The 14,986-nt window shown below is 37.2% G+C and overlaps 1 protein-coding gene across 5 annotated transcripts in view; it reads left to right on the forward strand.

Moving 5' to 3' along the window:
- The first annotated feature begins 1,058 nt into the window (after positions 1-1,058).
- The window catches only part of FAP (fibroblast activation protein alpha), a 79,694-nt gene continuing 65,766 nt past the window's right edge, over positions 1,059-14,986 (forward strand). Inside the window, exons 1-3 of one of the 5 annotated variants that reach the window (XM_061436720.1) lie at positions 1,059-1,348; positions 2,572-2,753; positions 3,085-3,169. In XM_061436720.1, coding sequence (XP_061292704.1) covers positions 2,748-2,753; positions 3,085-3,169 — 91 coding nt within the window. In that variant the 5' untranslated portion in view covers positions 1,059-1,348; positions 2,572-2,747. Of the gene's footprint in view, positions 1,349-2,506; positions 2,754-3,084; positions 3,170-14,986 lie in introns of those variants that run through there. The other 4 variants (XM_061436729.1, XM_061436749.1, XM_061436740.1 and 1 more) reach the window with 4 other exon arrangements.

Below are 14,986 nucleotides of genomic sequence, written 5' to 3' on the forward strand. Positions count from 1 at the left end.
CCAGCTTCAGGTTCATTCTCAGCAAGGGCTCCAGGAAAGCAAAAGAAACAAATATGTAAGGACTCACCTGCCAGGTGGCGGAGTGGTAAAGAATACACTTGCCAATGCAGGAGAGGCAAGAAACACAGGTTCAATCCCTGGGTTCGGAAGATTCCCTTGGAGGAGGAGATGGCAACCCAGTAGCCATCTTCTTGCCTGGAAAATTCTATAGACAGAGGAGCCTGATGGGCTATATAGTCCAGGGGGTCCTGAAGAGTCAGACATGACTAAGCATAAGCACACACACATACACAGTTGCCAGGCTTGTAGAAGAATGTAAGTTTCCTGAAGACACAGACCATAGCTTATTCATAATTATTTCCACCCCCTGGCTTATTCATAATTATTTTCCCCAAAAAATGTTAACTGGATGTTAACTAACTATATAAAATAAGGATATATTGAGTTTCCTTAATGTTTAAAAAATGTTAGCATTAGAATTTGCATTTTGACTCTAAAAGGAGAAAAAGTCAGTAAAGATGCTATAATATTAAAAGAATGTTAAGTTATTTTTGTGGGAGTACTTGTTTGGATGAAAATTAGAACACTTACACATTATCTCAAAGGGATGGATATGTGTAGTTCTGTTATAAGCACTGTATCCCTAACTCCCCTTTATTTCTGTAGTCAGTCTCATTTTTCTTGAAACCTTTCAAACTAGTCAGAATCTTCCAAAATTTGCAGTTTGAATTACCCAACCATCCAAGGAAAAAACAAACAAAATTAAAGAAACATGTTTTAGCCTCATATTTTCCCTTCTCACTAAAAGTTTCAGTCAAAACTTTTTCTTCTTAAAGCACTCAGATTTCTTCTTAGATTCTGTCAAATGAGTTTCTTATAGACACCCACACTTAACTGAAGTCCTAAGTGGTACCCAGGCAAGTCACATGTCAGTACATTTTTAATTGCTAAAGCCAAGAGTAACCATTTTAATTATGCCCTAATCATTTACTACAGTCAGTTCCTCTTCAGGATGTAAAGTCGTGGAAATAACTCACTAAAAAGCACTTGGAGACTTTGGAGCCTTGGCAGCTGGAACAGAACTTCTGAGAATGCGCTGTGTGAACTTTCCAAAGAAGGCAATACATGTGAGAGGACCCACATGGTAGCAGCAGTTCATTTGGAACCTGGCTGGTGGCTTTTATCTTGAATTTGAGGATTTCACAAGCACACGGAGATGCCTACATGTATATAGCACAACTTGGATGTTTATCTCAATGATTGCTCCAGTTTGCAAAGAGCTGGCCCCATCAACTGCAAAGGAGGGAGGGCCGCCTCTCCAACCTGGGGTGGCTACATCTCGCTGCCAGTAAGTGCTTCATGACTCATTTTCCTCAACAGAATTTTCATAAGGCTGGAATTCAGGGAGGGATGTCTGGAGAATGTCTGAAAGGAAGTTCACAAGCCACTGTCCTGCGCTTTGCTGGAGAAAACCTTCCATGGTAGTCAGACCGGTTGACTAAAGCAAACAGCAAATGATTTCAGAAACATTTCCTCATTACTGTTCATGAAAAATCCATGAAAGTTCACCATGAAGTTTGTTTTAGTCAGGTTGAGACCCATGAGTGGGGGAAAAAACACACAGTAGGTTAACAACTGTATTTATGAGGAACAACAGAATCTATCCAAAGGAGTTACATTGAAGCAGCCAACATACGCTAATAAACTGGTATGTGTGTGCATGTGGACGTGTGTGTGTTTTAATTCAGACTGATGTCAGATGATGTCAGGTTGACCGATTGCTTGGGATTTATGCAAATTTAGCCAAAATGAAATTATACATATGACTTACTTCTTTTTTCAAATGCTTTTTATTTATTTTAAAGGCTTTATAATTACTGTTCTCTCTCAGAATATATTCTGAGAAGGAAGCAAAAATATCACTTTTGCAAAGCCATGTTCATTCTTTCAAAGGTCTGCTGGTAAATTATTCTTACTGATCTTTCCATCTTTCTGGCCTGTGCATACACACCTAACCCATACTAAATTTCACCAGATGGCATTTTAATTCTTTAAAGTAAAGCAGTCGTGGGTTTAGACAGTTGAATTTTTAAACTTCTGTATTTACTGAAAGTGCATATGGTGCTATATGGACAAAGAAATTGTGCTGAAAGAAAAACATTTCTGTCTGCAGTACCTCATAATCTCCCAGAGAAAGAAAAATTGCAGTAACATGGAGTCTGTCTTATAAAATCTTATGTGGCTTTAATCTTCTTCCTCTGCTAAAAGTTAGATATATGTATATTATACACACCTTAAAGTTATATTTTAAATTCTTCTTTTGGTTGCAAATAGAAAGGTTATCCAAAACCCCATGACTTTCCAATATGATTCATAAGTGATTTCTAGAAGAAAATGAAACATAAACCTAAACTTGTTAAAAAAATATTTTAAAAAAACCTCTGTATGTCAACGTAAGCAGATGTTGGTGTAGAATTTACAAGGATAAGAAGGCTATAAAACCTCCCTTGAGCCACTCACAGTTCATTTCAAGGCCAAGAACGCCCCCAAAATCTGTTTCTAATTTTACAGAAATCTTTTGAAATTTGGCACGGTTTTCGAAAGTCCGTGGAAAGAAAAAAAAAAAACTTGCCCTAGCTTCGACTTCCAACTACGAAGACAGACCTGCTTCTTTCAACGGTTTTCACAGATCTGTTGACCCACGCTCTGAAGTCAGAATTAGCTAACTTTCAAAAACATCTGGAAAAATGAAGGTTAGTATATGTAGCCTCAGATACTGCTAAATGATGGGGGCTGGCTGAGTTGAGCACAATCAAGAGTTTTCTGTTGTTTAGAAGGTGAGGATTTGTACATAAGTATGTACTTCCTGGAGTGAGTTAGGATAGGGGAATTGTTCTAAATATACTGTGGAAACATTTCTCCTTGCAGGGCTGGAAGAATTCCAGCAATTATAGCCAGATCAGTGGAAGACAATCAAAAGCTTTATGGGGAGGGAGAAAGCGGATTTAAATGTAAACAAAATCTTGCCATTTCTACTATTTAGCAGAAACCATTCATATGTCTAATTTTCTTTATTTTATGTAGACATGGTTAAAAATTGTATTTGGAGTTGCCACCTCTGCCGTGCTTGCTTTACTGGTGATGTGTATTGTCTTACGTCCTTCAAGAGGTAAGAATTTTCTCTATTTTGCTCGGTCTGCCTAGAACAGTTTGGAAAAAGCAGTAGTGCATGGTGACAAGAGATTGAACATTTCCTAAGTGCTTATTTTCCAAAGTAACTCTGTTATTTCTAAGAAGACATATAAGCTCCAAGGTATGTTGTTGAGCAACCAGAATCACTGAGGAATTGAAGGCATAAGTAGCAAGAGATTTCCAGTATTACTTCTGCAATAGAAAAACCCGAGCACTCTCTGTAACACCCCGACGTCTCTCCAAAATACATGCTAAATTCCAAGCTTTGACAGGCCTTTAGAGACAGTATTTTTAACTAACATTGCTTTTCATTATTGGATTGCCTCATGGAAAGTAAAGATGAGTAAGAATGGAAAAGTTAAAACAGAATCTATGGAAATTTTTATTATGAGTCTTTCCAAAAATTTAGGGAGGCAGTCAAGAATAGAGATCTCAGGAATAGCTGCATAGAAAAAGTGAAATTGTTGTTCTAGATGCAAAAGCCAAGAAAATAAAATTAGAAGACTAAATATTATTAAGCAAGCATTATGTTTAGTTTTTAAATTGACCCTTTTTAAACAGGCTTAGATAACATTGATCTCACTTTGCTGAAATTCAGGAGACTGATGTTGGGACTAGTTTGGATTTAAATTAAGACTTTGTTTATAAACCTTTCTGTGATATCAAGGACATAGGTTTTTATGAAACTATGTAAAGAAGCTTACGATCTAAAACAGGAAAAATGTACAATAATAACATGTCTAGCTTTGGAGTCTAGGGAAAGGAAAAATGTTTGCACCAACATTAAAAGCTTATGATAGCTTGTGATAACTTATGATAGCTGAAGTGGGAAATACCTCTGGTTAAAAGCTAACTGACAATAATGGAAGAACAGTGGCAAGCCTTTAGCTGAAGAAAGTGTGAGTTCTGAATTATTTATTGCTTTAAAAATGAAATATAGGAAAATACTTTGAAAAATTAAGAATGCTCATGAGATTTTCACAGAATTGCAAAATGAGAAGGTTAACCAATAAGATAAAGGCAATATGTCTTCAGTGTAGATCTTCAATACTCATTCCTCTCTGCGAGCACAAGATTATTCTGAGGCTGTTGATTGAAAGAGATTGTGTGAGTCTGTATTTTTTGTACTTTGTCAAGTTAAAATTGTTTTCAGACCAGTGTCTCACCTCATTTTGGGCCCATGTTTTCCTCAAAGCAGCAGTGGTCAGGCAGTGGATTAGGTCCTATCCTATTGATCCCTTGAATGCTAATACATGCAAAAATAACACCTAATTTTTATTATTTTTTTTTTTTATTCTTCCAATTTTATTTTATTTTTAAACTTTACATAATTGTATTAGTTTTGCCAAATATCAAAATGAATCCGCCACAGGTATACATGTGTTCCCCATCCCGAACCCTCCTCCCTCCTCCCTCCCCATACCATCCCTCTGGGCCGTCCCAGTGCACCAGCCCCAAGCATCCAGCATCATGCATCGAACCTGGACTGGCAACTCGTTTCCTACATGATATTTTACATGTTTCATTGCCATTCTCCCACATCTTCCCACCCTCTCCCTCTCCCACAGAGTCCATAAGACTGTTCTATACGTCAGTGTCTCTTTTGCTGTCTCGTACACCGGGTTATTTTTACCATCTTTCTAAATTCCATATATATGCGTTAGTATACTGTATTTATGTTTTTCCTTCTGGCTTACTTCACTCTGTATAATAGGCTCCAGTTTCATCCACCTCATTAGAACCGATTCAAATGTATTCTTTTTAATGGCTGAGTAATACTCCATTGAACACCTAATTTTTAAAGGAAACTCCCCAATACTTGAAATGGACATTTTGCTCCATCAGAAACAAATGTGCGGGAAACACAAGTGTGTGGATTTTAGGGGGACTAAGATCCCACATGCTGCTCAGTGTGGCCTAAAAAAAAGTCAAGGAAAAGTGTGTGGATTTTATGGCGAACCTGCCTCCATGTCTAGAGGCAAGGGTGAGTTGCATTTGCACTTTGGAATTTGAGTCATTATTTCCAGTAAGAAATATATGACAGTTATAGTATATAAAAGTGAGAACATTTTGAGAAACGTAAAGACCCACTTACCAGACACTCGTTCATTTGTTTGTTGTTTAGTGGCTCAGTCATGTCTGGCTCCTTGTGACCCCATGGATTGCAGCACGCCAGGTTTCCCTATCCTTCACCATCTTCTGGAGCTTGCTCAAACTCATGTCCATTGAGTCAGTGATGCCATCCAACTATATCATCCAATGTCATCCCCTTCTCCTGCTTCAATCTTTCCCAGGATCAGGGTCTTTTCCAGTGAGTCAGCTCTTTGCATCAGGTGGCCAAGGTGTTGGAGCTTCAGCTTCATCATTGTTACATATAAACAAATGAAGTCCCACTCGTTAGTCCCACTCAGTTAATTGAGTTTCACCTCTGCCCATCATTGTGCTAGTTGGGGAAATAAGGGTACTGCATTTAGACTTTCGTCTGAAAGCATGATTAAGAACGCAGTATGGATGCTCAGTCATTACCACCAGTGTGGAATCAGGCATTCACTTAGACCACTGGGTCACTTAAATCACTAGGTCTAAGTGAAATAAGCAGAGGAAGGGCTTTTCCAAGGAGAGGGTAGGTCCCAGGAACATCAGTCTGAGAATTAAAAGAGCTTTGGGGGGATTAGGCAGGATTTTAGGAACAAATAGGGTAATGGGGTGATAAAATGAGAAAGATCCATCTAGCTCACTCACATAATCATAAAAATAACAGATAACTATTTGGGGACTTCCTAATTTTCCCATTTTTTATTTTTACCCAATGAGAAACACGTGTGAGTTCCCACACCTTAGACTCAAGCTGTCCTCATTGGCCTCAGCTTACTCCCCTCCAACCAATTCCTTTTCTTTTCTCCTGTGTCTATTTTTTCTCTTGAGGTTCTTCCCAAGCATCATTCCTCTTCCTATGTGAAGATACAACCACACCAAGAGTAGAAAGTAAGCTTCTCATCTTTCCCTCATTTTCACCAACCCTGAAGACAAACACAAGACTTTTTTGTTTAAGAGATATGCAGAAGTGACAAAAGTCAGACAAGCAAAAGCTAGAATTGGAAAGTAACAGAGGCTCCAGAATTTTGCAAGTAAATTCTATATGGCCTTGCTTCATGATTTACAGTTTCTGAATTCCTGAACATTTGTGAAAGGACTTAGGGGAGCTATCTGCACTTTTCTTGATTTCAATTGAGTATCGAGTTCACTACATGAGCAAACACTCAATAAACATTAACTATTTTTTTTTCTAAAATTGCTAACATTTTGTGGCAGCTTAATAAATGGTAGCAAGCATCTTATTGTGTTCTCCATCCTAGTTCACAAAGATGACAGCTCCCTCTGTGTGATGTATTTTTTTTTTTCTCAACAACGCTCTTCTTAAGTCTGAGAGTAGGGAGCAGTTATCCCTGAGTAGCACCCGTGTTCCTATCGTCCACCTTTTTGGATCAGAAACAAATTTTTTCAGGAATTTTGGTTGCAAGGCAAGGATACTGGCAGCTGTAAGGCAAAAGCAGGAGAGAAGAAATGAAGAAGAAAGGAAAAGGAAGCTGAGGTGGATGGGAGTAGAGACTAAGGCTGAGTGAGGGAGAAAGAAAAGAGAGATTATATAGTGTGGAGAAGTCGGGTTCTTCTGGGCAGGGCCTCCAGTGCCTGCATTGAAAGGAGCTCCACCTTTAGCTAGCGTAGCTTCAGATCTCCTTGAAAGCCTCTCGTCGACTTCTGCATACTTTTCCTTTTATTATTTTTTTATTGTTGGTTTTGGCCTGCAGTATTTTATACAAATTTTCATTAGTTGTCAATTTTTTTAAATCATAAGATTTCACATAAAAATATAGATTTTTTTTTTACTTCTTTTTAAATATTAGATCTGACAACATTGGGCCCATGGGAATAGTTGACTCAGAAGCAGGTGTTGTCTTTAGGTTGGCAATGCATTCTCCAGTTTGCTATGTACCCCAATATAAAATAGAAAATGGAGAAAAACTTTCAGTTTTATTTGCATAAAGTAACATATTCACTTACAACATCTACTTGACTCCTATAAACACTTGGATTTTTAACTCGTGAGCTGAAGAAGTTATAGTGTTCCTCTTGTGATTAAAAATAACCATCTACTGAATTAAGAAAAAAAAAAAAAACAGAGATTAGCATCCCATAGTTATCCATTATCCATAATGCCTAGTCCACTGTGGCTTTTGGATACTTTGGTTATTTGTTCAACAGTTATTTATTGAGTACCTTCCAGATACCAGGCACAGGTATAAGGCATGAATGAAAATTCTCTGACCTTACAAAAGGACAGTCTGACAATAAACAAGTAAATAGTGAATTAATAGAATATTTAAAATTTGTAAAAGTGCTACAGAAGACAACTGGAGTGGGGCTGTGTTAGACATCCAGGGTTGCCATAACAAAATATCACCTGGGTGATAATAATAAAAAACAAAATAAAGCCTGGGTGGCTTGAATAACAGAAATTTCTATTCTCACAGTTCTGGAGACTGGAAGTCTCAGATCAAGGTGTAACTGGGTTTAGTTTTTCTGGGGGCTTCCCTCCTTGGCTTGTAGATGGATGCCTTAAGCTTTGTCCTCACATGACTTTTTCTCTGTGTATGTGCTTTCCTGGTATCTCTTCCTCTTTCAGTAAGGACACCACTAGCTTCATCAGATTAGGGCTCCGCTGTGTGTTCTTGTATAATCATAATTACTTTGTTAAAGCACCTATTTCCAAATACAGTTCCATTGAGGATTGGAGCTTCAATTTATGTATTCTGAGAGGACAAAATTCAGTTCATAACAAAAGTGGCTAGGGAAGGCTTCTCTGAGATGATATTTGAGCCAAGACCTAAAGGACAGGAAGGATGCAAACTGGAGGCTAGATCCTCACTGCAGAGGGAAATGCAGATACAAAGTCTCTGACGTAGGCAAGTACCTGGGAAGTTCAACCTGTGCGGCCAAAATTATGTACCCAATGAACACAGGAAAAAAAAAAATATATGCATATAGACTTATGAGTATACATACACATTTATAAAATTTATAGTGATTGCTTAGGTAAGTAATAACCTTATATAATTATTTCAGAAGGTAATCTGAATTCACAGATGATTTAGACAGAATATGGATCAATATTTTATAAAGACAAGTATCATTTAGAATGCCTATATTTTCAGCAGAAATCCATTGTTATTATTACTATTATTGTAACTATTACTAGTACTGTAATCTCAACAACAATTTTTTGTAAAGTAAGATATATGTGAGACCAAATTATCATCAGAGGAGATGTGAATTTGTTTTTAAGGCTTAAAATGTTCCCAGTATCAACATTCAGAACTGTGAAACAGAATATTCACTGTTCTTTTGGAGGAAATATGGGGAAGTCTAAAGGGCTGAATAAAAGATTCAGAAAGTTCATGGACCTAAAAGAGTTTTTAGTTGAGTGTAAATATCAGCCTTGCAGATTATATTTCTCTACTTTGCTCTTGGATTTTAAAGTCACAGAGGATGAATCTTGGCAAATTCTTTTTGAGTTTTGTCAAATTCTAAATAATTTGAAAACAGTCCAAGTTTTTGGATGATTCCCATATTGCAGAGGAGTTTACCTGTCTCTGATTTCCAAAGTGAATTGTGTTACAACTACACAAGAATTTACAGTCATGCATACACCTTGAAAAAAACAGGTTCTAAAGCTCTAATTTGGAATATGAAATCAAGGCTAAAGGTTTTTTTAACAACAAGAGACAGTCAAACTGAGCCTTAAAATCTAGGAACATGCTAGGGTAAATTAAAATAATATTTCCATGGGATAATCAATATTAATGAGTCTTTTATTTACTTACTGCTTATTTTATGTAAAGCAAAGAACTTACTTTTTATTTCAGTATCCTTGTGAATTAACAAAAATTATGTAGTAAAAATGGAATAGCTTACAATCCTTATTAACCTTTATCCCTGTGAATAATAAACAAATAGAGTTGCTTCATATCTAAATTAAAATTTTCTCCAACAGATTATGGTTTTTATACTTGGTAGAAAAACTGATGAGATAGTACTCCTTAAAGGAACAGGTTAGAAAGACTGTATATCAAAAAAAAATCAGACAACTTAGATGAAAAGAACAAATTCCTGTAAAGATAAAAACTACCACAATTCACTCAAGAGTAAACAGAAAACCTGAATAGAACTATAACAACTGAGAAAATTGTTTTAATGATTTTAAAACTTCCCACAAAGAAAACCCCAAGCCCAGTTGACTTCACTGGTAAACTCTAGAGAACATTTTAAGAATTATTACCAACCCTTCACAAATTCTTTCAAACTATAAAATAGAACACTTATCAATTCATCTTTAAGGCCAGATGCTGTGATACCAAAACCATACTTCTTTACGTTACAAGTAAAGAAGTTACAGACCAATAGTAGTTACAGACCAATATCTATTATGAATATAAATGGAAAGACCCTCATCATCTACTAGCAAGCCAAATCCAGTAATGTATAAAAAGGATTATTCACCAAGATCAAGTGAGATTTATCCCAAGAATATAAGGTTTAACATCCAAAAATCAATTACTATAATGAGTTATATTAATAGAAAAAGAGACCAAAAAAAAATATGGTGATTTCAATAGATACAGAAAAAGGATTTAACAAAATACAGCCCCCTTTCATTATAAAAACACTCAGCAGACTGGAAATAGGAGGAATTTCCTCTATCTGATAAAGGGCATCCACACACACACACACAAAATCAGGGTTAATATCACACTGGTGAAAGTCAGTGCTCTTTCCCTAAGATCAAGAATAAGATAGCATGTTAGTTCTTATTTCTATTAAATGTCTTATTGACAGTTGTATGGGCTTCCCTTGTGGCTCAGCTGGTAAAGAATCCACTTGCGATGTGGGAGACCTGGTTTTGATCCCTGGGTTGGGAAGATCCCCTGGAGAAGGAAAAGGCTACCCATTCCAGTACTTTGGCTTGGAGAATTCCATGGGCTGTATAGTCCATGGGGTCGCAAAGAGTTGGACATGACTGAGAGATTTTCTCTTTCACTTTTTGGCAGTTGTATCCAGGGCAATTAGATAAAGAAAGAAAGAAAAAGTATCCAGATTGGGAAGGAAGAAGCAAAACTATATTTACAGATGACATGATCTTGTTTATGGAAAATCCTAAGGAATTCACTAAAAAATAATGGAACTAACAAGCAAGTTGAGTAAATTTGCAAAACACAAGATTAATATATGTAAATCGTTTTCCTATACATTAGCAATAAATAATACAAAAAGATATAAATAAATGAAAATAAATCCTATATTTATAGATCACAAAACAGCATTTTAAAGAAGGCAATATTCTCTAAATATGTCTGCAAACTAAATATGACCCCTATCCAAATCCCAGACCATACTTTCTGCAGAAATTTATAAGGTGATTCCAAAATTCACATGGAAATACAAAGGGTCAAGAATAGCTATCTTGAAATGGAAGACTGAATCTGCCTGAACTACAGGCAGATTCTTTTCTCACTGAGTCATTAGAGAAGCCCGCAGCTTCTGGGAAGCCAAAGGACAGACATATCCCCTAAAGAAGATATTGTGCTTGTTGCTGAGTCACTAAGCCGTGTCTCTTTGTGACCCTATGGACTCAACATGCCAGGCTTCCCTATCTCCTAGAGTTTGTTCAAACTCATGTTCATTGAGTCAGTGAGCCATCCAAATATCTCATTCCCTGTCACCCTCTTCTTCCCCTGCCGTCTTTATTTTCCAGCATCAGGGTCTTTTCCAATGAGTTGGCTCTTCCCATCAGGTGGCCAAAGTATTGGAGCTTCAGCTTCAGCATCAGTCCTTCCCATTGATTTCCTTTACGACTAGTTTGATCTCCTTGCTGTCCAAGGGACTCTCAAGAGTCTTCTCTAGCATCACAGTTCAAAGTATCAATTCTTCAGTGCTCAACCTCCCTTATGGTCCTACTCTCATGTCCATACATAACTACTGGAAAGTAAGCAATAACTTATGAAGAGACTCAACATCATTAGTCATTAGAAAAATGTGATTCAAATTCACAATGAAGGGATTTCCCTGGTGATCCAGTGGTTAAGAATGTGGGCTTTCACTGCAAGGGGCCCAGGTTTGATCCAAGGGAATTAAGATCTTGGGTGCCAAGAGATGTGGCCAAAAAAAACAAAAAACAAAAAAACCCGCAGTGAAATACTAGAAATGAAATTGCAGGTGTAGCAAACAGATATCCATTACAGCCTACCTAGTGAGACATAGCTTGGCCTTGGAGGTTGTAGTAGAAATAGAGAGGGTAGAGAGAGATTTTGGACATAGAATTGTCAGACCTGGGTGCTACACAAAGGCGGTAAGCAAAGAGGGAAGGCAAAGATCAATCACGGGTATTTGAATTGAACAACGAAGTGGATGATAGTGCCATTGACTTGGAGAAATCTGGAGCAGCAGGATGGAATTCCTGTTTTTCTGAGCTTTAGACATACTGATTTTGAAGTGCTTGTGAAATACACAAGTGGAAATATCATCTAGGATTCAAAGAAGAAATCCAAGTAAATTCAATAAAAGTTACACCACAATTTAAAACAGAGATTAGAGGAAGATGAGATGGCAAAGGAGACCGAGTGGTCCTTCAAATATAGACCGGGTTTACTTTCATCTTCAGGGTCACCAAAACATTTGTTATTTAACACCATATGGCGCTAGTGATAAAGAACTCACCTGCCAATGGAGGAGACTTAAGAGATGAAGGTTCAATTCCTGGGTTGGGAAGATCCCCTTTAGGATGGCATGGCAACCCACTTCAGTACTTATGCCCTGAGAATCCCACAGAGAGAAGAGCCTGGTGAGCTACAGTCCATAGCATTGCAGAGTCTCCCACGACTGAGGTGACTTAGCATGCACGCAAAGTAGTAAAGATCACAGGGTATGGTCAACATAAAGCATAAGAACATGGTGCATGCATATATTCTCAGTCACTTCAGTTGTGTCCAACTCTGTGACCCCATGGACTGTGGCCTGCCAGGTTCCTCTGACCATGGGATTCTCTACGCAAGGATATTAGAGTAGGTTGCCATGCCCTTCTCCAGGGGATGTTCCTGACCCAGGGATTGGACCCGCATCTCTTATATCTCCTGCATCGGGAGGTGGATTCTTTACCACTAAGCCACTTGGGAAGCTCCTTACTGCTCTAGAGATCGGGGATGGGGGGGGGGGAAGCCCCATTTAACATAGCACAAAAATAACATAATACACAAAATGAACTTTTAAAAACCTGACAATTCCTTTGAATAACTTATATTGTTTAGTGTTATCTACAGAAAGAACCTTGCAATATTCTTTCAAAACCAAGAGCTACTATATTTTTCAGTGAGACATTAAAAGCTTTATAGCAACCTCTTTGCTAATATTTGACGAAGATCAAATTGTCTCATTTTCTCTTAATGTTCATTTTGAAGTATAATTATCCTACCTCCCCTTGTGTGCTGTTGGATTTTTGTGTTTGTTTTGTTTTGTTGGTGTTTTATTACAGTGTGCATTCACTTTAAACCAAAAGGTAGTGGTAAAGCGCCCAGTCTCTAAAATCAGATGGAGCTGGATTTAAACCCCAGCTCTGTTATATATTAGCAAGTTATTTTAACTCTGTAGTTTCCATTTCCTAATCTTCAAAATGGTGTTGATAATAGTACTTATGTATCAGAGAGTTGCTGTGAGCGTTTCATAGGACTATACATGTAGAGTGCCCCATACATAGAACTTAGTATAACACTTTTTGTTACTGGTCTAAAGCTACCACAGTCCCATTTCTTCAAAATTGTCAGCCTTTGCCCAAATGTAATATTAGTTTTAAATAGTTTGTTCCCCACCCTTTTATTTCCAGCATTTACTCCTGTGGTGCTCACGCCAGAAATAAACATGACTTGATGCGATGGCTGGACATACTGCCTATTGAGGACAGTCTCATTGTAGAGCAAGCAGAGAGACAGATGCAGTGTGCTTGGAAGTCCATGTCACTCCGCTGAGATGGCCTCATAAGCATCAGTTTCAAAATCAGTATGAAAGTGAGAACAAAAAGACCTACCAGCCATGTATGAGCCCACTATAATAAACCATGTTTTCTCATTTAGTTTATGATGAATATTAGAACTGACATCTGATGTCTCTGCTCTGACAGTTATTGTCAGTTTTTCAAGACTAGAAAATTAAATGACAAAAACAGAATCCTAATAAAGAATAAATACAAAATTTTAAGAAAGAATTAGGAGAATAGTGAATCATTACTTGTGAATTATTTCTGTGAATTGTAATTTTTTGGATTAGTAATTGAAATAATTGCCATCTTTGTTTCACTAAGTTGAAAATGCAAATAATTATTGTTAATTAGAGTGTTTAAGCAGTGTATGAGTAATTGTAAAGATGAGCCAAATTGACTCTAAGGGCACTATCAGGAATTAAGTGTTAAGCGAGTGTCAGTTACCAGTGGAAGAATGATACGCTCTCAGAATTCATTTATACTTCTGCTCAACTACTTTGAGTTTAAAAATTTCAGATGGCAAAACTAAACTTTCAAAATAATCAGGAGATTATAATTCAATATTAAAACATTATTTAGAAAAAGTAATGAAAATCCACGCATTCAATTTTTTAGGTGACTAGAACTTGTTTGGTGTGATTGATGCCATAGTGATGCATTTTATACTGATTTACACATACAAACACAAATAGAAGTCAGCAGAGAGAACGTACCTAAAGAAGAATCCATCTGGCGGTGAGCAAGAGGACTGAATAGAGACATAAACATTACAAGAGACTTTGAACATTCCTTGAAAGCCATGATCAACATTAGCTGTGGGGAGTCTGTCCATGAGATGTAAATTGCTATGCAGGCCAGACCCATCCACCTACCAGGAGTTCATAGGCTGTGAGAAATTCAACTGATAGGTACAGGAGAACACTGAACCAAGTAGATTCAGTGAAATCACTAAATTTGGATTCTTTGAAGAAGACTCACCAGTGGGGCTTGAACAAAAATGAAAATCAGGGCCTTATCCCTAATTCTGAATCAGTGGATTTGAGATAAGAACTAGGAATCTGTTTTTCAAACAAGTGCTCCAGCTAACTCCAAGGACAAAATTTTGATATATTTTAAAATGATGTCCAGGTAGAAGAGTTTATATATGAAATTTACAACATGGACAGGATGGTAAAAAGTAAGGGCAGGTGTATCTTTGGGGGAGGATTAGTTAAAAAAAAAACACACACCTAAAATAAAATCTGTACAGTTGATTTATTTTTTCATTCGACAAATATTTATTATTCTTTCACTATATGCCAAACACGGTCCTAGCTGGTACAAAGAACCAGAGATTAGATTGGAAATTCTAAGTACATGTTTTATAACTCTTAATATGTGATCTAATCCATCATCTTAGAGCAGGTACATTATTCTATTGTGAACGTGTGGTCATTTTAAGCAGAAAGAAAAGAATGCCTAATGTAAATTTTCCCCCATCTGATTCAGTAGAATCAGCCCGACTTCAGGACAGGCTGACACCTTTTGACCCCTGGCTACACCCCATGCAAGGTTAGGAGTAATCACCTATCCCAAAGCTCTATTTCCCCTATTTCCACAAACCCTATTTCCAGATAAATACAGCTGGCTCCTCTTGATGTGTTCAGTATAACACCTTATCTCTTCCTGGGTGCTGGTGAGGCTTATTATCATTATGATAATTAGCAGTAT

The sequence above is a fragment of the Bos javanicus genome, chromosome 2 (genome assembly GCF_032452875.1).
Source record: "Bos javanicus breed banteng chromosome 2, ARS-OSU_banteng_1.0, whole genome shotgun sequence".
NCBI classification, from domain to species: domain Eukaryota; kingdom Metazoa; phylum Chordata; class Mammalia; order Artiodactyla; family Bovidae; genus Bos; species Bos javanicus.